The following is a 24,802-nucleotide window of genomic DNA, read 5'->3' as shown; positions in this document are numbered from 1 at the left end:
CAAACAAGACAATGAAAAAACCCAAGGAACCCCAGAAAAACCAACCACGGAGACCATGTCAGAATGAATGGTCCATTCTGGGAAATAGTCTTGCTTGAGCTCTGGCCATTAACTTCCAAAACAAAAGAGAAAGACAAGGCACAGCCCTGTACAGAGCTGCCAGCAGGGCCAGCTGCTCTGGGAGCAAGGGCTGTGCATTTCCATCACATCTCACTCAGGTGCCCTGCCATGGCAGCAGGCTCAGCTGCAGCCAGTCAGAACACAGGCAAGTGCCAAAGGTGTGCTGAGAGGTCAGGCATGTTTGAATGGAGCAAATTAAAGGAAGAAAATAGTGGTGGAATCCTTATCGAAGCTGCAGCTTCAAAAAGACTTATAAATACCACACGGAAAATGAATCCATACAGTGTCTGCTTAGTTTTTCCACAAAACCACCCAAACCTCAAAGCTGAGAATTAATTATTCCCACACCTTTGATAGCACAGAGGCTGACAATAGGGCTTTACACAGCCAGGAAACATCTCTGAGGAGCAGACTTGGGACACTTCCTTGGTTGCACAAGTAAGAGGTTAATTCCCTGTCAGTTTGCACTCTGCTGTTGAAAGGTTTGTGTCCTCTGTAGTTAGGCAATGAAAAGACAAATTCAGTAATGCCCATGGCTCACTATGGAAGAGAGGAACAATGAAGTAGCTACCAATAATCAAAGCACAAAGACCAAATGTAATCTACGGCTGACAGGAAAAGCAGGCAAGGTGACATGGAGATCAAAAGCTGGCCTGAGTAAATTAGCTGCAGATTGATTTGAAACAGAGAGGAAGGGAAAAGTTTCAGAATTACTTAAGTTACTGGGCTGATACACTTACAATTACAAATAAAAAGAATCCACACACCTAAACAGCTAGAACACTGTGCAGATGCATGACAGGAGAGAGTGTGGACATGTGTGAAAATATCCCAGGGAAATAAAAAGGTGTGTTTGGGTTCAGCTACTGTGCATTGTCATTAAGCTGGGACAGGGATAGTTTTAACATAGTCGCTCTTCTACTGGTCTAAAAGTTACTGCAGTCTGCGCTGATCCTGCTGCCCTGTCCTTCCTCCAAGAGATTTTACAGGATTTGATGTTACAGGTTTCTCCCACTTTTCTGCTAATGCAGCACCCTCCTGCCCCTCAACAGCCACTGCCAAACCTACACTGACATAAGGCAGCACCACCTTCCCGCTCTTCAGACTGGTGGGAGATACCAACAGCAGCTCATACTGTAGTATCTGTGGAACATAGGAGGAAAAGCCATCACTACTTTAAAAAATCCATCCAAAACCCAAAAAGCTCCCTCTGGTGGATTCAGTCTGCAAAACTGAATTATTTTACAAAATGGTACAAAGCACAACTGCCCTGAAAGTTGACACAGATCCAGCAGTAGCATGTGTGCTGAGTGCCATGTTGTATTTCTACAGAGCTAACATAAATAAAGCCCTGGTTGCTTCCTGCTAAAATTAACATAAATAATCATTTAAATGTGATTTGCTTGCTATCAGTTAAAATAAAAGATTCCGTCTGAAAAGGGCAATGTGGAAAAATTTTCTGAATAAACATGCTAAAGGAAAAATTGTGTGTGAACATGGGGATAGGCTAATGTGGACTCAATTTACCTGAAGGGTCAGAGAGACATTTTTAAACTGTTACACTTCAGGGGTTATCAAGAATCTTTTCATTGTGTACTGGAATAGAATGGCTAGAAAAATAAAAAAGGTTGAGTCCAAGGTTTCACAGAGCTACAGGTCAAACAAAGAAGAGACTCCAATGAAAAGACCCAGGTCTAATACATCACTAATTAAATTCCCTGAAAAATTGCTTCCTTATATCTACCTCAATTCAGGTCAGTAATGTGTATGTAATTGGTAAGTTCTTTTAACCTTAGATCATACTTGCTCTACTTAAAGAAACCTTTTCTTTAAATTAAATCTGATCACAACAGGCTTCATCTTTCATATGAATAAAATCCGAATAAAGTTTTGACCCCAAGCATGAGTGATGACTTCTATTGCTGAAGGTCTGAGGAGGAGGTTTTACCTACTGGATATGAAATTCAAGAAACCATAGGAGCAAGCAATTATTTCTTTTTAAAGAATGCTCAAGAAATCAGGCTCATTTAAAACACAATGAAAACAGGAGCCAATGGTGAGACTGATTTCTACTTATTTCATCTGTTTTATGTACAGGAAAGTTTATACACAATTAAACAGGAAAGTAAATACACAGAGTTTCTCCTTGAGTGATTTTCTAACAGGGACCACCAGCACAACAAATGTGTTGGTGTAGTGAAAGGATCATTTCTTCCCAGCAGGATTTGCGCACTGAAAGAGCAGCCAAAGATTTCTACGGGGGCTTGGAGTTGCCAACATGTTTGAACATTTAGTCTTTATCTCCCATCTCTCTTGTGGACTTCCCACCTGAGCAGTCAGTGAGCTGAATGATACATACAGCCGGCTGGAACAATACAAGTCTGTCAAAGAGACCAAGCAGGGAAAACAATTTATTCCCGTTCAAATTACACAATTCTTCAGCAGAGGTATCTGTTTTACATCTCCACCTCCTGACAGCGGCTTCCTTCTCTCCACTGAGCACCAAACACATCAGCAGTGCTTACTTTGGGGCTGGCCCATCGGAGGGAGGAGGAGAGGGTGAGGAGGCACGGGCTGTGTGCTGGTGGCAGGGCTGTGGCTGGGAAGGCGTGCGACACGCGGGGCCAGGCTGGCTGGCAGCACTGCACTGCCACCTGCTGCCACCAGCACCGCCCGCATCGGCCGCACCGAACTGAGGGGCCGCAGCCTTTCTGCACGGGGCTCTTCCCACACACAGCATTTCATCCTGCTCATGGTACCTGTCGGAATCTGTGGGTATTGATGATTCCGAGATTGTAGCAAGTCTCTGTCTTTCAGCCCCGCTGCCAAAGAAGAAGCCATAATTCATCTGTGCTGGTTTCAAGGTTGTTTATTCTGTTTATCTCTAACATGTTCTGCTGCCCTGCTGCAGCTCTGTCCTGCAGGGCAGCGTGTGGGGCTCTGCCCTCAGTGGGATATTACAAACATTATATACCAGAAACTACGTGTGCTATATTTACAATAATGTGCCAATATCTGTCACCTACGTTGAACAGTGTGTTCCCAGCCTAAACCAATAGAAAAATGCCAACACTACAGTGAAACATGGAGGGCATGAAGAAGGAGAAAAAGGATGAGACACACCCAATTTCCTCCATCTAGTCCCCTTTAGACCCCTAATCAAGAATCCTAAAATTTTACTTTTGCACCCGTGCCACACTAAATTATTACTCATATCAAACACTCAGAGCTTGTATTTCATCCTGTAAGATTGAAAACTCTGTTCCATGGACAGAGATCACAGACAGTGTCTCTGGGGGTTCTGTACAGGGGGGTTCCTGACCCCTGCCAGGGTCCCAGACCTGCCAGGGCAGACAGAGGGAAGCCCTGGATTCCCACAGTTATCCACCTGCCAGCTGTGAATTTAGAATTTAAGTAATAATCCTAATTCTTGTCTTTTTCTGTTAGTAGATCTCCATGTGCTTTACCGAAAAAACGTATAATATCAGATTTTGGGGTTAACCCTTCAGACACTGCCTAAAACATGTTTGCTAAGGCCCGGCCAATTGGTACTGAGCTTAGAGCACTTAGCACACGCATAGACCCATACTCTGACCTATGGTAACAGCTGAAAAGCCCTTCTGTAACATTCATCATGTAGCCATAAGTGTGTTTCCAACACCCCTCCTCAAATTTGCTAGTTTGTTCCTGCACTAGCACATTGCAGGATGGGACACAAGAAAACATAAAAAAAAAATGATGCAGTGTTCTTCTGTGTCACCAACGTACGAAGTGTAATACAGCTCTGTGAAATAACCTCCAGGACCCTTTTTTCCCTTTAAAATAAATAAATTTCTATGAAATCAGAAAATATTACTTGGCAGAATAATAACTCACAAAGATAATCCCTTGAGAAAAGGAATACACTCGAAGCAGCTCAAAAAAGTGTTGTGTCATTAGAAGCACATTTTAAAGGAAATATGTATTTTTCATGCCTAAATACAAGCTCCAAACATATAGTATTTTTTCAGTGCCCTGTTTTTCAGTGCCAGAAATGCTACACAGAGCTTTTAACAGCTGTTAATATAAAGCTCATGCACAGACCTTAACTAATTCCTTTGAAGTCAGGAATTGAATGCTAGGATGAAAAGCACAGGAGCACGATTGGCAGAGAGCTTGTGCATCATTAGGCTTCCTGCATGGGAATACCAGATCTGCAACAGCTTATAAGCATATGGTTTGAACATCAGACTTTGTAGAAACATAAGCTCAGATGCTGGCAGATCAGCTCAGCCTGACAACCTTCTGCTGTGTCTTGCAGCAAGAACTGCTTCCCTCCTCCTGCCTGATCCAGCGGCTCACACCAGGGGCTGTCCCCTGTCACTGGGGGCTGCTGCCTCACCACTGGGGGACAGGAACACACAGCAACAACCCACAGAAACTACACGGCAGAAAACTGTAAACCAGGGCTGTGCTCAAAGCTGCCCGCAGCAGTCTCAGTGACACGGAATCACTTGGCCAAAGGTGTGTGGAATTAAAAGGAAGGATCCCACAAACTCACAACTGTTTGCATAAATGTGATGAACACCTTAGGGATCCTCCTGGAAGACAGGGCCACAGGTTCCTACCACCCCCTGAGACTGCCAGTAAGCTGTTTGGGACACAGATTTCCATGAGGACTTCCTCACACAGCTTCAGAGAACTTATTTGTTGAGCTGCACGTAACTCACACAGAGAGACTGTTCCCTCTCATTACACTTCATGAATTCCTGCAAATAACTGCCATGGAACTCTTAAAAGATGGAAATTCACTGGATCTAATAAAAGAGTCTCAACAAGGTCCACAAAACTTGCATGTAAGGAATTACTAAAAAAAAAATTAAAGACTCCTGAGCAGGCCAATGCAGGAAGATTAATAAAGTGTTTAAGAAAATAAGGGTGTATTCATTTCCTCGGGGATTTTTTTTTTCATGCTGTCAGCATAGAATCTTGCAAGCATTGCCTTTTCTAACATCAGTACAATTCTGATTTTATTTATGAGGACACTAAGGCAGAGAGATTAAAGGTAACGTGGGATAATTAGTACAGTTTGTCAAACTGAGTAGCAATTAAAATGGAATTGTGGGAATAGCTGTATTTTTGTATTACTAAGCTTTGAAACCTATCACGCCAAATGATCCAAGTCTTTAAAGGCTCACAGGTTTTATATGCATATGCTTCTGAAATAGTTAAATTAGTATTTTTACCACCCCTAGACTGATCACTGTGTATACAAAGGGTGCTCTGATATCATGAGCAAATGCACAGGCTGCTTTTCAAGGTTATGCCTCTAACCAAAGCACCCAAGATAATGATATTATCAGGTCTCTTCAAAATAAAATCTAAATAATTGTTTTGACTGGAGAGGTGCTGAGAACCACATGTCAGACTGTGAAGCTCCACTGAAATCTAAATGCTTCTCCCAAATTGCTGCATTTCTATGGAATTTTCAGGGGAAAAAAAACAAACCAAACCAAAGTGAAGTAACTGTTGGAATACCCCATGTCTACAACTGGTTTTAAACACCTCTTGGACTATTTCAGGGGCTTGCGCTGTAGCAGGCTTTAAAAGCCAACCTGTGTCATGAAACACTTCAGTCAACTGAAGAGATTCTCAGAGCCTGTGACAGAGGGAAGCATTTTAAACAGCTCAGAAGGCTCCAGATTTTGCTGTGCTTTGGAATAATTAAATTCAAAATCCTTCTTAAAACGTGGCTCCTGGTCAATTACTTCTGCATCTATTAATAAGAACTCATAGTGTATTTTCAGTGAGGACTTGGAGCAAGCCTGAAGTGCACCCCACATACTGTATGAGACCTGAAAGCTCTTACTGCCTGTGGCTTGAAAGGAAACTATCAGAAATCCTAACAGAAACCCACCCTTTTAGCTTTCAGATTGACAGATTAGCACTAAATATCTGAGCAACTAATTTTTAGAGCTGGAGCATTTATGTTCAGTGCCTTCTACTACAAGCCAATTATTGTTGATACAGCAGCTAATACCCGTAACTCATAAGGGCAAGCAGCATCTGCACGAATCTGGTTGATGTTACAAATAGTTTGGTATTAACTTGTCTTGTGGTTCAGCTGTATTCAGTGGTGCTCATAAAAGCACCAGACATTTCTGTCAAAGGAAAACTGCCGGGGTGTTCATTCTGGGTTGCAAAGGAAGGGAAATGTCTGAAATGTCTCACCTCCTCTCACCTTCTCCAAACGTGTAACATTCTGCCCAACAGCAATAAAGCAGCTCTGCTGCAGCCAGGAAACCACTGCTCTCAGTTTGGACAGCAGCAGATTGAGGAAGCCTTTGCCTCTGGAGGAGGAAGACAGGGAAGCTGTCAATCACAGCTTTTAGGGACACTATTTCCATAGTCATTGCATCAGCTGTTTGACACCTGATGATCACATTGATAAGGATTAGACATCCCAGTAACACAGTCTGGACCACGAGTAACAAAGAGCACACTCACCCAGGAGGATTCATTTACAGTACCTTCCTTCCTTCTTGGTTTGAACTTGGAAACCATGTGCAGCTCCTTCCGCCCCCAAAATCCATGTGAATTTTCAAAGGCCATCTTGAAGCTAACATTAGGTTAAAGATTACAAGTGCCAGCCTACAGTCTATTTAAAATGCTCTTACTTCAAACTACAGAATTTTTCCTCCCTTTTTGATCATAATTTCAAACTTGAACTTCCATCTACTGAAATAGGTCAGAATAATTAATGGAGCAGATTTCCTTTCATCTCAAGAACAGCACACCATTCAAACCATGGACAAAATAGTGACATACAATTAAGACTTGCATATTTGCACATGTTGTATTCATTTGGACTTCTGTGGGGAAATAACTCTCTCAAAGTATCTTATGATAAAGACTTTAACTCGTTAAATACTGAAGAAGAGTATTTAATAGTTGTCTTAACTGCACCACGGGTGCAATAACATACCTTTAAAAACTAACCATGTCAGTCCACATTCATCTGCAGTCAATACATTAAAATGCTTAGCTCTTCTAAGTATTTTTTCCCCTCCTCTTCTTTTTTCCTTCATTAACAGTGTCATGCTAAAAGCCTGCCATTTCTGCTGGAGAAAGACAATTCCAAGAAAAAATCCATTGTAAGTGTAAACCTAATCTCTCTGTCCCCCCAGATTTTCTGCCTACAGTTCTGTCTGCCTTTTGCACAATGACTTGAAAAAGCATAGACATGAATAGTCAAGAGAAAGAGATACTTATTAGAATTATGACTTTTATTTTTATTCACTAGAGCAACATTGAGGAAAGAATTTTTACATACAGATTTTTTAATCAACTTTACAAGCAAATTCCAATATACAGTATTTACTCTGGCCTGGGTTAAAAAACCAAAAACAACAAAGCAGACAGTAAGGGTACCTCTTGTTTTAGCTAGTATTGAATTGAAGATTTTGCTACACAGGAATTATGTTGGTTTTATGGTGGTGCTTTTACAATTAGTAGGCAGTGAGCAGCTTTACCATAACAGTGACTGAATTTCCTTGAAAGCACAGTTGTAAGATGACTACACTGAGCCCTACCACCAGGGTCACATTAAATCCACTCTGCTCAGGAAAAGCCTCTGTAACGAGATAAGGAACTGCTACGGAAGCCAGATTCAAGAACTGATTTTCATTTGTACGGCAAGAGAATGTCCATATTAAGAGGATTATGTGCTGTGCAAAACCAGAAATACTTCCCCCCCCAACATGCAACCTACCCCAGTATGACACTTTAGAATGTGCATATGGCTGTGACATGCAAACAAAGGAAATCACGCAAATGGTATTCAGTTTTCAGGCATCCTTACAACAAATCAGCATTTAGATCGAGGCTGAAATGAACTGTACTGACCTAGAATGCAGTCTAGTTGCTATGCCTACTCTCACTGCTGTAAAATGGAAAGTTGAGGAACCCCTTTTTTTTTTTCCAAACTGTATCATAATTGTGTCGTTTTGGATTTTCAGGGCCTTCGTAATTATTTCGAGAGAGTTGGAGAAATAGTATTGCACTTCTTTTCTCACAACCATATTCTGGGACCATTCTTCTTTGAGAGCTATGCTAGTCCTAGGGAAATTTTGCCATTGGCTTGATTGGCAGAAGGAAGTGCTAGCTTCAGGGAAGGGGAAGGTAATAATGATTTGGCTGTATCATCAGTATTAGAATTAGAATTCCACGGTTAAATTAAAGTCATTGCACAACAAAAACTCAGTACACTATATGAATACTTTTAAACATGCTAGAGTGCATATCGATCCTGTGAAAGTGATGTGAAAATACCTTGGAAACAGCAACACTACAGGGGAAATTTGTTTCAAACAAAAGCCACACACAGCAGGAGGCATCTAGATCATTTTAGGCACAACTCCAAGCAATAAAGCTCATTTAAAGTGCAATTCTGTTCTTTTCTTTTGTGTTTATTCACTTGTTAAAATGCGTAATTGCCTCTGTACACACATACTGAACAGTAGTTTAATACTTTTGTGAATATTGCACAAAAGAATGAGAAATCAAAACAAAAAAATGGCAATAAATCAGTTTTATAAACCTAAAAAAAAAAAAAACAAAAAAAAAAACCCTGAAGATATCAAATACTTAAATGTACACATTTTGGATAATCTGCACCAGTATTCATGATATATCTGCACCTTCCATAAGGTAGCTATGATACCTGAAAATACTCTCTTAATCCCATTTGACAAGCACTCTCAGTGCCCTCTCATCCATCACTCCCCCAACCCCATCTTTCACCGAGGTGAAGCTTCAAAGCTCACTTCACCACTTCTCTCCCAGCTGCCCATCTCGTGGCAGGCTTTGCCATACTCTGGACTTACTATACGTGCAACAGAGCCTTCCCTGGTAAAGTCTGAAGAGCCCAAACATGCAGTTGTCCTAGAGGGATGCGAGGTTAGCAGCTGAACCCAAACACAAGCCAGGCTAGCATCTGTCTCATCCATGATCAAATCCTGCTGGCTCCAGCTCAGTGTCTCACTAACCTGTCAGAACAAAATGAGGAAATGCTATAAAAAAGTACTATAATCTATTTCTGTTCCTTTAATACATATGTACAAGGCCATATAAATATAAGATTTTCCTCTGGAAAGAAAAACTAGGAACTGTCTTTTTAATGAAAACCTTGATCATCTTGATATTCTTTGCTTAATTTACTTTGATCATCTCCTTAATTTTCAGTAAAGGTGCAGATATGAATAAAGGTAGAGATATCTATACTTTTAAATGTAAACATAAAAATTGAAACATCACTAAATCAGGCTGGCGATACCTCCACAATACGAAGCAGAAGATGATGAATTTCTGTCAATAACATTAGGTGAAAATTGTATTTTTACACAAAATCATATATAATTAACAATAAAATCAGCTTCTCTTCAAGGAAAGTAAACTTAAAAAACACACCTTCCATAGAAATCTATATGGACCAGAAAATGAACCAGGAATCTGATCGTTCCCTCAGCAGTCTTTAAACTCCTGAGAAACACAGTTAGCTGCCAGGAGCTAGTTTTGGGGAATATAAAAAGTGAGTTTTATTTTCTTATTGAAAGTAAATATGTACACTAAATACCACTAATTCAATGCTTTTCATGGGAATAAATTGTCACCAGAGCACAATTGTTACTGCAATCTCATGTTGTGATTTCTGATCCTATACCAACTATAACAATTAACATTATTTGTCTTGTTATGTCTTGCTTACATTGTCATCACCTTAGCTCACAGAAGGTCCTGCAGGTCCCTTATTTCAGATGGATCTAAGTAGTTCAGAAAAAGAATCTCCCCCTACCCATTTCCCTCCCCAAGCTTTTCATTTTTCCACTTCATCTACTTCATCTTCAGTTAAATAAAATTACAGTGTAAGAAATCCAAAATAATTCTTGAATATCAACAATGTACTGAAAACTCAGGTGAGATGACTCTTTTTTCCTTCACCCAACTGAGGTATCCATCAGGATACCCCAGTTAAAGGGCTTATATTATAGAAGCTGGATATTGAATTCATTTATGAAATGTCTTCACCTACTCACTTTAATTCTTTCAAAGAAAATACTGTAATATGTCAGTGTCCTACAGCCAGAGCCTAGAACAAAATAACACTGTGTTGAATTTTACTGAAATTATGTGCTCTTCAGGAACAGATTTTAGGCCAAATTTGCCAATTGCAGCAGCCTTCTGCTGCTGATTTTGAAACCAACTCAAGAATAGAGAAAAAAAAAAAAAAACCAAACCAAAAACAAAATGAGGAACATCCAAGAGAGTCATGGGAAACATGGAAAGAATTGAAGATGGGACATAACAACAAATTTCTGCAAAGCTTCAGTGGACCTGCTCACATGTAACTTGTATAATTTGTGTCATGGTCCCAGAGTGCATCAAGATGACTTTCAGAAAAAAAAAATATTTCTCCTAGAGAGCACAAAAATGTAGATTTTTTTTTTTCTGCTTGATTTCCCCAAGAAGCTCTTTACCAGTTACGCACTTCTTCAGAAATTAAAAAAAAAAAAAAAAAAAAAAAAGCAAAAGAAAAATAATACAAAAACCCCAAAATAACACATCTTTGAAAAACTCTTAAGAGTACCAGCTCTGGATTAGGACATAATAGGATTGCTCAAAGCAAATAAGTGGGGTTAATTTTTTTCCTTTTTAAAAAATAGTTGCATTTTTAATATAAGTTTTATTCTGTAAAATAGTTTCAAATTCTTACACATATGGCAAAGTTTGTGCAAAACTTCAAGTCAGGTACTTCAGAGCCTTTCAATATTAAACAGAAATCAATAAATACAAGCAGAACAATAAAAGTTTAAAATATTAATTAAAATGCATGTTGTGCAACCTCAACATAGGTGTTCTGGACCCCTTATTCCCAGAGGCTCCCTACTTACTAATTCCTAAGAGCCTGCATTGGAAGGTTTGGACAAACATCCTTAGCACTGCATTTCAAGAATCTACCCAGTAATGTGTCTATTCAACACAATAAAAACATACCACAATCATTTAACAAATGAGGATGTTTAAGCGAGAAGATTCGTTTCACCCTGTGAAATCTGTCTAATGTTTGTGAACAGTGAAAACAGGATAAATAAAGAACAGAGCTACTTCAGATTACAGCAAAACAGAACAACACAACCCACCCAACCCATGAGATTAAATAACATTAAATATGTCAGTCTTGAGAGAATGATAAATACAAGGATTTTTGCATAGGCCTCTGGAATACAGAGTCAGAATTATGGCCAATAAAACATCTGCTAGTCAGTCTAATTTTCTACCACTCTGACCTAACGAGTACTCAGAACCAAGAAGTTAAACAGAACAGCAATTTCATTGTCTAATAATTCAAACAGAGGTAAGAAATAACTTCAGCCATCCTGAAATAAATAGTGCAGCATTCTGGCATTTGTGGTTACCACAGACTTCAGTATTTGCTTAATTACAAAGATTGCAATACCATCTTTATTACAGACCAACGATAAAATAAAGCACTCTAAAGACAAACTGCACAGCTCGTAACATCAGCCTCAGAACACGGGAGGATGGAGAATGCAAACCCTAAAGAAGATGCAGTTTGGAACAGTGACTCAGGATTTGCAGGCTGCAGGTACAGCAGGCTCCAAGGCAGTCACAAGATGGGAAGCGGGACCTGGCGTGGCATCGAGCGCTGAGATGTGGAACGGCCTCAGTGTGTCTTTGGTTTCGGGAGGTGGGAGTGCCGGCGGGAGGCCATGCTGTCCCCGGAATGCACACCAGCGGTGTGCGCCTGCACGCTTTCCCTTCTCTGCACTGGTGGCCTTGGGATGTTGGACTTCAGGGAGGTGTTCTGAGGCTCTGGAGGTACTGGTGTGGATTTCTGACTGCTCACTTGCTTGGATTTGACGAAGGACATAGTTGGTGGGCGAAGTTTAGACACTTTCTGACTCTGTTTACCCTTTAGGTTATCCTGCCCAGATGTTGGCTGTGGCTGAGTGGAACTACTCAGTGGTAGAAGCTCACGTTCCTTGGAAGCAGCGGAGTGATCTGCAGATCGTATGGGAACGGCCATGGTAGGAGGCACTAAAGCAGTTGGGGGTTTCACGATTCTTGAAGTCTTTGGCTGAGAAGCCTGGTATGTGAATGAGGGTTGACCTTTCACAGGTAATCCAGTCTGCACCTCTGGAGCATCAGCTCGTGTAGAGGTCTGAAAGTGGGGACGAGGTGGTAATGTACCTTTCTTATTACTAGCCACCTCTCCAGGGTCTTCAGTGTTATTGTTTTTCGAATTGTCCAAATATGATGCATTTTCATCTTTTGTGTTTAACTGTACATTTGTTGAAGAGTTTACGTCATTCAGGCTATTTGGGAGAGAGATATTTGCAGCATTTCGATTCTGATGATTTCTATTGTCATGCAGATCTGGTTTAGGATATTCACTGTGGGCCTCGATATGTGGAGCTTTTATTAGTTTTCCCTGGACGAGGTCTGTGGAATTGGGAAGGCTGCTGGAAGGGTGTAGTACTTGAGGCTGTTAAAGAGAAAATAACACAAGAATATATTAGGCACAGAAGACACCAGATACACTCAGAATCCAACGTGAGCTGACTGGATGCTTGATAAGGGCTGTATATCTGGGTTTTTAAATCAAAACTTTGACTTCAGCAAAACAGGATGGGTCATGGGACACACACAAATGGAACTTGTAACTGAAATGGTAAAAAATATACCAGCACTGAAATAAACAACAACATAAAGACAAAAAGAAAACCGACCGGCTTATAAAGGAAAGATGAAGAAGGCATGGTTGATGGTTTCACCCAAATCTGCAGGACAGCGCAAGAATTAACGTCGGTGCAGATCAATTCTAACCAAGTGCTTAACCCAACGCAACAGCAGCGTCCAGCTTTAATTTCTGCTCACTGCATATTGACCTCAACTACCCCAACCCTTTTACTGCACAGGCAGGAAAGGAGTTGGATGGACCACATGAGCTTACAGGCCGTTTCCTTGCCTTACCGAGGCCAGAAAATCTGGTGCAAGTACGTGCTAATCAGGCTACTGACTCAGCTTAAGTAACTGTTTTATCTCAAACTGATTTTAAATGGGCTGAAAGAGACACAGAGTTTGTGTAAAAGTAGAGACCACACTGATAGCCATGGGATAAAGAGAACTGTAGAAGATTTTACATTTTATCAGAAGATACAATCTAATCAAACACGCATCAGATAAGAGAATCGCCAGTACCTCTTCTGGGTAATTTCTATTCTCTTTGTTCTGCCCTGTAAAGAGACTTAAAAGATTAATTACTAGCTTCACAATACATCCTAGACCTGCAACTTGGATATAGATCTTGGAAGCATTACTAAAAATTCTGCAATTCGTGGCAAAACCCATAATCTATTAAAACCTAAACTAAAGTTTTAGCAGGTTTGTATTTTCTTTACAATGGAGAGGAACCAAACTCCTGCCAACTAGTCATCATTCAACTACCTGGATTCCTACCAGCTGACAGCATGTCAGCATGTACACAGTAAACAGGCTTATTCTGTTTACTAGTGAAATAGAGTAAATAAAAAAAAAGCAACGTTTATGTTAGGGAGATTTGACTAAGTGTCATTTTAGTCACTCTCCTGAATTATTCAAAAGTTTTAAACAAAAAACTCATTATTTGTCTGGTCTTCTTAGCTCTTCTTTGAATCAGCAGGAAGAATGTAATGATAACTGTTCATGCCAAATTCGTGTTAACAATGGGTCATAGCCCATCTCAGGATGCTTTAGGCTTTTCATCTTTTCCCTGGCAGGATTACTACTGAAAACTGAATCCTCAAAATTCCTCATCAAGAAAAAAAAATTTAAAGGTTAATGAGAGGAAAATCAAGGTTTCTCCGTCTATTTTTTTATGGGCAGTTTTTCCCTTTAGAATACAAGAGTTGTCTCATAAGACAAGGCGAAATCTGGATTGGTGAGATCCACTATCACTGACAGACATGTAAGGCAAATATCCTGAGCAGCCAAAACATGATTGCTTTGGAAAGAGGGAAAAGATTTTAGAAAAAGGCAAAAATGCCTCCAAAATGGGGTCAGATAAGTACCAAAACATTATTCCTTATGTGACCGAAAACTAGCTTAACTTTTTAAAACCTTCTTAACCATACAATCTTACAGGAAGGAAGTGACAAATACAAGGAATAATTCCATACACAGAGAGTTACAGCTTAAATAAAATTAGTCCTCCACTTTTTTTTTTTCCATTTTCCAGTGTTTATGTTTGGGTTACAGAAGTTATTATCCTTCCAGTCTAGGAGTTGACAGCAAGATGCTAGCCAAAATGACTTACTGATTTGAGATCTCACCTGCAAAACCAAAACTGCTAATAATGAATCCAGAAACCAAAGCAACATGTACCTACTTCCCATGTAAATACTACAACAAATAAATCCTATTTTCTAATCCCACTTGAAATAAAAAAAGTTAAAACATTTATAGCCCACATTATTGTGTCAAATGTGGAAAAATAATTGTCAGAAAATTTTTCTCCCTCAGCTAGGAAGGGTTTTTAAATGCTAGTTTTCAAAAACAGAGATAAATATCTAATCTAATCAATAAAAAATCTAACTTAATATCAAGTAATTCAAGCAATACTAATCAGCAAAATTTAAAAATTGGCAAGTTACAGAAGAAACTAAATTTGTATGGAAAGTTGAGTTAAATACAAACACATCTGAAGTAAAGCAAAGCCATCAAGGTTTCAATAATTCTATTCTGAATTTTTCTGGCAAAGACTAGGTAGTGTTTGAGCTCTTTACTTCAGGCAGTTTTGCATTTTACATATAAAAACAGCCAAATACATGTTTTCCTCATTATCCTTCGTAACCTTAAAAGGTCTAAGCAGCTTATTACCTAGAAAGTTAAGTGATACTAAGGTGGAAAATGTCTAAGTGCTCAGAATTATGGGGACACTAAAGCTTGGTATCATCTTTGCCCAGTTGTTTTAAATGCTGTACTGCTTTGTAATTATACATTTGTATTCAAGATCTGTCCAATTATCACAATGACAGATTTTAATATAATCAAGTTTCTACATGCATTAACATTCAAAATTACACTAAAAGCAGTAAAATGCCACTTGCAAAATATACACACAACAGTTCACAAGGTATCCAACACTGACATTATTGCCACCCACAGCTCATATATTTGTACTAAATACAAGTTCTCCTCTTACAAAGAAAGTCTTTGAAATTCTGACCATGTTACTGGTAAAAACAATAAGCCAGCTGAAGGACTGAAGTACTTGGTGAATTCCATCATGTGAAGGAGGAGAAAAAGAAAAAATCCTGTCTTCCAGGCACAGTATTTTATTTCACACAAGTCCTAAAATAGGGTTTCATGTGCATTGTTTTGAGTGCACTTGTTGTAATATTTCTGGGGTGGGACAGACCATGATTTGGAATAGACTGCCATGCTACCCAGACTTTTATTTATGTCCCATAAAGAAAACATGCAGGTATACAAACATCTGCACTCCTCTGGGATGCTCCTAAAGTGCCAAGCTGGACTCAAACATTTCAAGTACAATGTAACTGAAGACACTCAGTCCTCCTCAAACTGCAAGTATATTCAACAAAGTGCTCTGTCCACATGCCCCTTTCTGCACAAAGAAACTGATTTTTATGTACTGGCAAGATCTTCAAAGCCTTCTAAATATTGATGCACTAATTAAAATTACTCAATTCACTCCCTTACTTCATTAGCTCAAGAGATTTTTCTATTATTTCTCTCAAGTAAAATTGGCTGTTACATCATCCAGAGAAAGATGACATCCACGATAAAGATTACCACTATTGTACAGTTATCAATCTACTGAGGCTGTATTAGCTTTGTGCTGGAAAACTGAAACATCATGTTGTACTGTTAAAGAAGTTAAATGGACTACTAAAGAAGTTAAAAATGTGGTCATGACTGTAATATTCATTCATTAGCCAAAAATTTTCTTCAGTTTTGCTTTGGTTATCTTGATCCCCTTTATAATACCTCTGTAGAATGAAATAAAGTCATTTTCTCCCTGAAGTATCTTGAGGAAGGAGGGAAGCGATGCAATGGAAAATCAATAACTGCATGCACATCTCCCACAGACATGCATCATGCACAGGGCAAAGAAAAAACCCAACAGTGAAATTACATGAGGAGAGGTGGGAATAAATCTGAAGTTGTACTGTACCACGCTTTATCACAGAAGTAATGGACTAACTTCTCAACTCCTTGCCAATGGCATAATGGAAAGCAGAGACAAGAAAAAGACAAGGACAGTGATGTCAGAGGACCAAGACAAAACAATGAGCAATTGCCATGACAGAACTGCAACTTTTCACCATTTCAATTGCAATTACCGTGTCCCCCATTGGTTTTTAATCCTCCTTCAAGAAACAAAGGAAGCAACAGTATTTAAGTAATGCAGTACAACAACATTTATAGCAAGATCTGCATGGAATACTTCTGCTCTTATAACTTCAAGATTTTCAGCAGTTAATCTCCTATACTCCAAATACTGCAACTAGAATTTGTGTGTATTATTAAAACTGTATAAAAGAAAAATCTTTGCATCCATGCATATGTATGTTCAATATCTAATCCTGAACAGCAAGGTCATTAAAGGCACAGCATTCCATCCTTGGATCATAGTGCCCTCATTTTTAATAACTCATCTTCCTAGCAAATCACTTATGAGTTGGAAGAGACAACTACCAGAGGTTCCTTTTGTAAAGGGGTAGAAGAGAAGGGTCACAAACTCTGCTATGCAACTCTTCCATTTCCTCACGAGTTCTGCCATCCCTCCTCTCACTGCCTTGGCACAGGATAAGCTGTCTTTTCAAACCACGGCCTGTGCAGACACAGCCCTGCTGATAGGCTGCACCAGACAGCTCTCATTTTCTACCTCTGGAAAACATCAACATTTCACACCTTAAATCTGTAGCATTTGCTAATACCTTCTTTTTGAACTTTTTTTTTTCTTTCCCTTTGATCTAGCTGTATTATATCCATATTCCAGCATTAAAATACAGGATTCTGCAGTATGGAGAATGACCTCAGATAATGACACAAAACAACGGTAAATTTTTTAATCATCATTCACCAGCCACGAGGCTAGCAAAATAATTGGTAATGTGGAAAAGCATTATTATTCTTTATGCATAGTCTGTACAGAAACCCCAGCTTGGAAAAATTTATTTTTTCAAAGAAAAATTACTTCAAGTAACATATAACTACATCCAGGCAGGTATTTCATCCACAAATATGGATATATGTGCAGCAAGTAGATAAATATGACCATATACAAAATCAAGGAGTTTTTTTGCAAACATAAATTTAGTTTGGTGCTAGAGTCCTTTCTCTTGTAGTTGACTCTAAGTACTGAAGTTGGGAGGAAAGGAGTTTTTCCTAAAAGACTCTTCATATAGCTGAACACTCTTGGAACAAAAATAATTACATAAAAAAGGCAGTATGTAATGATTCCAGGATCTTTTCAATAATTGGTCACAGAACTTCCCAGCTAATGCTCTGGATTTACTTGTTTCTGCTAAGACAAACACTTCATACACCCTACAAAACTGCAGCGGTTCATAAAGCTTTGGAAACATTTCAGCAACATGTATTTGTTTAAAAGAAAATGTATGAAAAAGCACAGCCTGGATCTGATTTATAGTCACTAGGCATAGAGAAGCTTTCTTCCTGGTGATAACAAGCTGTGTGTCACCTGCTAGAATTGCTTAGATTATCTCTGTCTGTAATACTTACACACAAAAAGTTGAAATAAATGATCTTTCAGGATGTGCACAGTAACTGGAGATGCAACAACTGCAATGCTTGAATAACAAAGCAATTTTGATCAGCATTTCTGTGCGGAGAAGCACTTGGAGGAAGGAGACTAGAGAAGTTCATGTAACATGCTTGTATTATAACACAAACTCATGATTGCTTCCCTACTAATGGGTATTGTAAATGTTTGTTTCTAGAGCTGCATCATTAAAGCTCCAGAACACAAATGGAAAGGATTTAACTGTTTTGAATAAAGTTTGAGATGTCATCAAAACATATCCTATGACCTAAAGAAAAATAAATTACTCTTACACAGTAGTTAAGTTTAAGACACATGGGAATTACAGGAACAAAACTATTTGGTTTTTATTCCTAAAATAACAAAATTAATGTGCTGTTATAAAAGTGTTTATGAAATGCAAAGTGCTGAATTGTTTCCAAGCCTGGTGAAAAAACATGAAATTAATAAATGCGTAAGTATTAAAAAATAACTGTCATTGAAAGTGACATACATCCAGTGCTGAAGTATGTTGCAGTGCAGTGATATGCTAAGGCAAGCTCAGCAGCAGGTGTGCTGACATTGTGACTGGTGCTTAGAGAGAGCCATAAACCTACACTAGTGTAATAGTACCTAGCAGGGATATATTTCCTGTCCTGTACAGCAGGGGGGAAATTATTTTTAGTTGTTTTATCCATCAACTATCAACAGCACAGTGAAGAAACCTGCAGAATTCATATGCAGAGATGATATTTTAGGTTCAGGATCCAGAAGTTAGCCAAGAAGTGCTTGACTTCCAAGTCTATATAGAAAACACAGCCAAACAAAACCTGAGACTACTTCAAGTTTCCATCGCCTTCTCTGTATTAGTGCAAAAGAACACTGGCATTAGTGTTTCAGGCTGTCCTACACTCAGTGGTGATGCTCGCTCAGCATTTGCTTTAAAACCCCATATTTGGCATTTCATATCAGCTCCAAAACCTGAACACTGAAACCACTAAACCAAGTGGGAAAGGAGGATACTAGTGACTGTTACAGTAATGTTTTAATTTACAAACTGTTCACACTGTGATAAACTACTGATTTTTCAAGAATTTCATTTAAAATGTCTAAGGAACCTCCTAATGTATACTTCATTTTTATTCCCAGTGTTGGTCTGTAGAGTAAACCTCAGGCTTAATGAAAAAAGCTAGGAACATTCCACTAGGGGGAACTTACTTTCCTAAGCAATGCATTAGTTATAGTTTAGGTTAACTAGTCAAGGGCCCATTTTAACTTACTTTATTTCCTTTACTAGCAACTAATTGAATGCAACATATAAGATGCATACTAAAAAATCCAACCAGCCTTTAGTAATAGAAGTTTACTTTGGAATACCAAATAAGAGGTCACCCTTGTTAGTGAGGGATGAGTAGAGGCTCAGAAAAGCAGCAAGATTAGCAAGCAAAGTTTTCTTCTTCAGCTAAGCAGCCACTGTGAATGATGTGACACCAGAGGCTCACGGGGCTGCTGGGACACCATCCCCTCATTCTGACTCTCCAGTCAGTGTCCAAGCCCCAAAACCATAACATTTGTATGATCCTCAGCTCTGAGGATCTCCTTGAAGTCAGTCTCTGTTGAGAGGACACTGAATCACCCAGGCTGTGCTACTGCTGGCCCCTCCACTCAGCAACAGAAGGCACAATCATCAGATTTTGGGGTTCTATGTTCATTACACACACAGAGCCCCACATCAAACACCACAGAAAAATGAAGCACATCTCTTATTGCACAGAGAAAAGCCCATGAAACAGGCTGTGCATTCCTGATGAGCTGTTTACATGAACATTGTCACAGAAGCGTCAAGAGAGTATTTGAAGCACAGTTTAGAAAATATTGGATTTTTTTTCTGGTGATTGATATAAGTAAACATTATTGCAGTGTGACATATATGTAAGCTTAAGTTTTCCAAGGTGCAGCTTACTCTTCAGATCTCCACCGGCCCTGGAAATCTTACTTCTGTTTCCATAATTTTACTTTGCCTTTATTTCTTATCCAAATACACTCTTGAGCTTTGCTAGGCAAACACTGTAATTTGAAAATTACAGTACATTTAAAAAATATAACTTTAGCGTTATGAAGTAGTTATATTTCTTCAAACACTTATCTGTTCAAAATGCAATACCAAAGCACAAAATAAGACTTACCATTTCTCTATGTCTACGTAAGCATACAGTTTTAAAATCAGCAATTGTCTTTTGTTTTGCAGATCCAAGCCAAGTGAACAAATGCATCTTATATCAGCCCACATTGCAGCTAGCGCAAAAGGAACGTTAATAAATCATGCAAGTTGTGCAACAGCCATTTCAATGTAAGAGAAGCCTTTTTACAACAAATACCGAGGAGGGGAGAAAATAATTAGTTTGAGGGAAGCCATTGTGAAAAGTTAAAACTTTTTGTGAGAGACAATGCAAGTGACACTGTCCCACCAACACTTTTCTGTACAACCAGGACGCGTTCACATGACTGCTCCCACAGACGCGCGTGCGGACGCGTGAGCGAACAGAACACACAGACGGACAGGAGAGTGCACCACAGCCATGGAAAACAGGGAAGGGCAGCAAGCAAGACTGATGTTAAGACAAGACTGGAAACAAGGGCCTACTCGGGTTGCCTGAAGAACTGCTGAGGTCTATTGGCATAGAGTAACTGTTATAAAGCTATGAGTTGTAGCTGCTCGTAGGCTGGCCGGAGGAAGCGGTTTGTTAGGCACAGACTATGGTGTATGCCTGGAGATCTGCCTGAGAGAGGAGGAGACTACGAGATGAACGGTGCGTGCAAAGGGGAAGCTGCTACTGGAACACGGTGAGGGAGATGAGTGAGAGGTACAGACTCACTCTGTCTGCGGTGCGGTGGAACACTCCGAGGGATGCCCTGGAATGAGCCCTGCCAGGGAGAGAAGGAGGGAGCAGAATACCCACCCTGTGCAGAAAGAGAGAGGGGGAGAAGTATAATAAAAAAAGAGAACAGGGAAAAACAAGACACCAAAAAGCCACACCATTCTTTTTCCCCCAGAAAGGTATCATTATATTTCCAGTTGTTCTACTTTGTAAAAGCAAATGTTACATGCTACCAGAGCCCAGATGTCCTAAACTAGTTAGAAATCTTACAAAATACCTCCATTTTTATTCAATATATAAGCACACATTTCTGTCCTCAGCAGTTTTAGGGGAAGAGTACAGAAGATGAGCTTTTCATGATTAAAAATACATTATAAAATTTTATTTATACAGCTTTCAAAAGTATTTAAATAACGCCTCACCAAGTAGTAGCTTGCTTAGTTCTATTCTACTGGAAAACAAGTCAACTTTACTTTACAACAAAAATTTCTAATGCATAAAAACAAATTTTCCAGCAAGTCCTGGTGCTTTAGAAGCCGCTTTACTCCAATTTCACCAGTATTATTTATTATGGAAGAGAAGAGGTGACACAGAAATGTTTTCCTTGCACTTTGCTCTTGGAGCTTGAGTCTTCCATGAAAGGATCAGGGAACTGTGCAGATCCATGCAGTGCAGGGTTTGCCTGTCAGAGCTCTCAAATCACCACAAGTGTGACACACTGTGGTCGCTACATTCTACAAAGGAAGAAAAGCTAATTTTCCTATTACTTTTCCTTTTTCCCACATCGTTACCTTTGCAAATCCAAGCTGCAACTTCCGTCTTAAACAATATAATCTTGATTTCCTATTTCAGCAGGGCAGGTTTAAGTATTTACAATCCTTTTGCCATTTAAGCAGCTGAAAACTGCTTTTCTAAGTCCTGGAACACTGATATTACAATAATGACTGCCCCCTGCCCCCTGACCAACAGCAACCAACTGTGGCTACCCTGTGAGCCAGCAGGCTGAAGGTATCTGAACAGCACCCACATGACAGAAAACAGGATTGACCCTCCTCTCCAGATTTGCCCCTCCTCTCCAGATTCTCTGCTGCAGACCATACTGCCACAGCTGGACAAATAACAAAGTATTTTACTTCCATGCGTTTTTTACAATGATGTTAAACATCACATTATTTCTATAAATAAATATTATGCTTTTATTTGTCTTAGAGTTTTAAACACCTCCCTAATCTTCCAGTTATCCTCACCTAATCAGATTTTATCCAGCATTATTCCAGGTTTCAGTACTGCTAAGATGAAACTTAACATGCATTTAACCAAGTCTTAGAATCTGCTAGTCAGAACACCTTTCATCTAGAACAGGAAATAAAGAAAAAAGCCTGACAAGACTCCTTTATTGTTTTTCAGAAGCCAAGATAAAACCATTAGTGCAGCAAAATCCAAGGGGAAAAATGAAACAAGTTCTTCAGTCTGATTATCTCTAGATGGAGGTATTGATTACCTAATGTGTTCTTACAGTCCTCCATCAGTGGCCATTAAGATCACAATTTTTAGACTGCTGCATGAAAGTACTGGAACAGTACGAGCTTCAGTCAAGCAATGTGACAATACATGTGCTGCATCAGCTGAATAGGTACATACACATTGAATACATAAATAGTCCTGGGAACACAATTTATCAGTCAATGACTGATGGGAAAATTATCAAACGCTTTGGATTTTCATAGCACAGTACAAAAGAACACTGCATTTTACAGGTTTGTTCACATTTCATCCAAAATTGTGTCAGGGTACTGGATCACCAAGAAAAAAAATCTTTCCATTCTCTAAACAGAACTGAATCTTCCCATAGCAGAAAGCACATTATCACCAGGCACAAGTTTGATCTTGCAGAGACTCATCTGAGTTGGCAATGGGCTTTTTTCTTTGAAATTTTTAACACATTAAGAAGGGAGGTGAAAATCTTATATCCTCTCCCTTTTACTCTCTGAAAAGAGAGATTAAGAGAAGCACAAGCTGAGCTACGTAACAGTTAAGACACTATTGTAAAGGCAATGAAATATTTACATGTCTTGATAAGTTCCAGAAATTTTTAAGCATCCATATTAGCACTTCAAAGCCCAGCATTAAGTACAGTCTTCTCAATAATTCTTCATGCTAGTTTATCATTGCTCTGACTAGAGAGGTAAATGAAGAAAGTGCAAGTAACTTCCTTGAATCTTTTGCCTGCTGAACTGAACTGGTCTCCAGGCATATTTTAATCCCCTTCTCCCAAATACTACAGTTGTCATTGCTCCATATAGGTAAGTTTCAAATAAATGCCAGATTCCTTTTTTTTTTGTAATAAATTAATTAATAAATACATTTTTTTCTAAAAATACCTCAAACAAGGGTGATTTAATTGTACATCAAATAAGGTAATTAATATCAACATCAATTGAAAAAGTAAGATTTAGCAGATACAGCACTGGGAAATGTATTAAGATGAGTGTTATGACTTCAACTGATTGTAACAATTATAAAGGATGTACCAATCCCTTTGATATAGCACATTAAGATTTAAATATCTGCAAATATGCCTGGCTTACAAAAAGATTAATTTTCTTTTAATAGTAATTACTGTACATAACTCCAGCAAATTTATCAAGCTTTCTCCTTTAAGCATTGACTCATATTCATCTCTTATTACTCAAATGTGCACTGAGGTTCCCAAGAAATCAAGAGGAGGAAATAAGAAACACTAAAAAACGTATCTCCTCAGATGATGCTACATATTCAAAATACATAGTTGATGTGGCAGTTTCCCACTAAAAGTAAGAAAGAAGAAAAACCTGATTCACCACTTATTTATTGCAATATCTATAAAACTCATAAGCAAGGAATTCTAGAATTAAAAGGTGACAACATGACTTACCTCAACTTCTATTAAAAAAAAAAAAACAAAAAAACAAAAAAAAAACAAAAAACTAACCCAAACAAAAATATCTGATGGGATTCTTCTGAGTTCTGAAGCAACTTTTTTTTCCCTAAGACCTCAGTGTTAGACAGCAGTTTGAACAGTCTCTCCCCACAGGTAGTATGTGCATCCAGCCACTACTCTTAAATCTCACTCCTCCTATTTTCCAGATACTGGATTTGTGAAATAGCAAAGGCATCTCCAAAGAGAAGTGAATCAGAACTTGAAAACAACAGGAGATTGAGGAATGGAAAAATAAGAGCAACTGAGGTAGTTAGTCCCTTAACTACAAACCAGAAGGACAAATGTTTTTCTGAGATCCTGATGAATTGTACTATTGCTTTATGTTGTATAAATGCTTTATGAAGTTCTGACTCTTAACTGCACTGGGAAAACCTGGTGGCCGTTTCTTTTAAATGCTACTATGAAGACTAAGGCCAGAGTTTTCCATTGTTAGTTATAAGCAGACTTCAACCTTAGAATAAGAAATCACATGAACAAAAGCAATTGCTTCTTCCAGAAAAGGAGAAGCAAAATATTTCTAAGCTACTGCTGCACAGTAATTTTAGCCCAACAGCCAGATACCCCAGTTCTTTTCCCAAGGATGCACCAACATACAAAACTGCTACTGCTTTAAAAAGTCGTTTGTGCTGCAGAAACAAATACAAATACAGCAAAGATCCTTTTTTTAAATACATACAACTGGAGCCTCTGAGCACTTCAGTGAGGAGGTGATTTTTGCTGCCTCTTACCAAGCACTGCCTGTTGTCTCATACACACTCAGAACTCCAAATCATGAACAAACCTAGAATGACAGACCTCACTACTGAGGCAAACAAAATGCTTCTGCAGCAGTCTTCTCTTACTGTCCTAGCACCCAGAAAGAGATCATGAATGAGATGCAATATTCTTTCTGAAAGTATTCAGATGAAAAACTTCACCAACCCAGTTTTATGAGCTGGTTTAACACAAAACCAACAAGAACTGCTTGTGAAGGGTTTAAGGACCTGTCTTCCG

The 24,802-nt window shown here is 38.9% G+C and overlaps 1 protein-coding gene across 8 annotated transcripts in view; it reads right to left on the bottom strand.

Moving 5' to 3' along the window:
• Window positions 1–7,364: 7,364 nt before the first annotated feature.
• CCSER2 (coiled-coil serine rich protein 2) overlaps window positions 7,365–24,802 on the bottom strand; it is a 60,569-nt gene continuing 43,131 nt past the window's right edge. For 4 of the 8 annotated variants that reach the window (XM_030275826.4, XM_030275828.4, XM_030275827.4 and 1 more), the window contains one exon: window positions 7,365–12,664. In XM_030275826.4, the coding sequence (XP_030131686.4) occupies window positions 11,843–12,664 (822 nt within the window). In that variant the 3' untranslated portion in view covers window positions 7,365–11,842. Of the gene's footprint in view, window positions 12,665–16,357; window positions 16,398–20,826; window positions 20,912–24,802 lie in introns of all 8 variants that reach the window. The other 4 variants (XM_030275829.4, XM_030275831.4, XM_030275830.4 and 1 more) reach the window with 3 other exon arrangements.

The sequence above is a fragment of the Taeniopygia guttata genome, chromosome 6 (assembly GCF_048771995.1).
Source record: "Taeniopygia guttata chromosome 6, bTaeGut7.mat, whole genome shotgun sequence".
Classification (NCBI taxonomy): Eukaryota; Metazoa; Chordata; class Aves; order Passeriformes; family Estrildidae; genus Taeniopygia; species Taeniopygia guttata.
The sequence above is the reverse complement of the archived record's forward strand: the minus strand, read 5'-3'. Positions and strand labels throughout refer to the sequence as shown.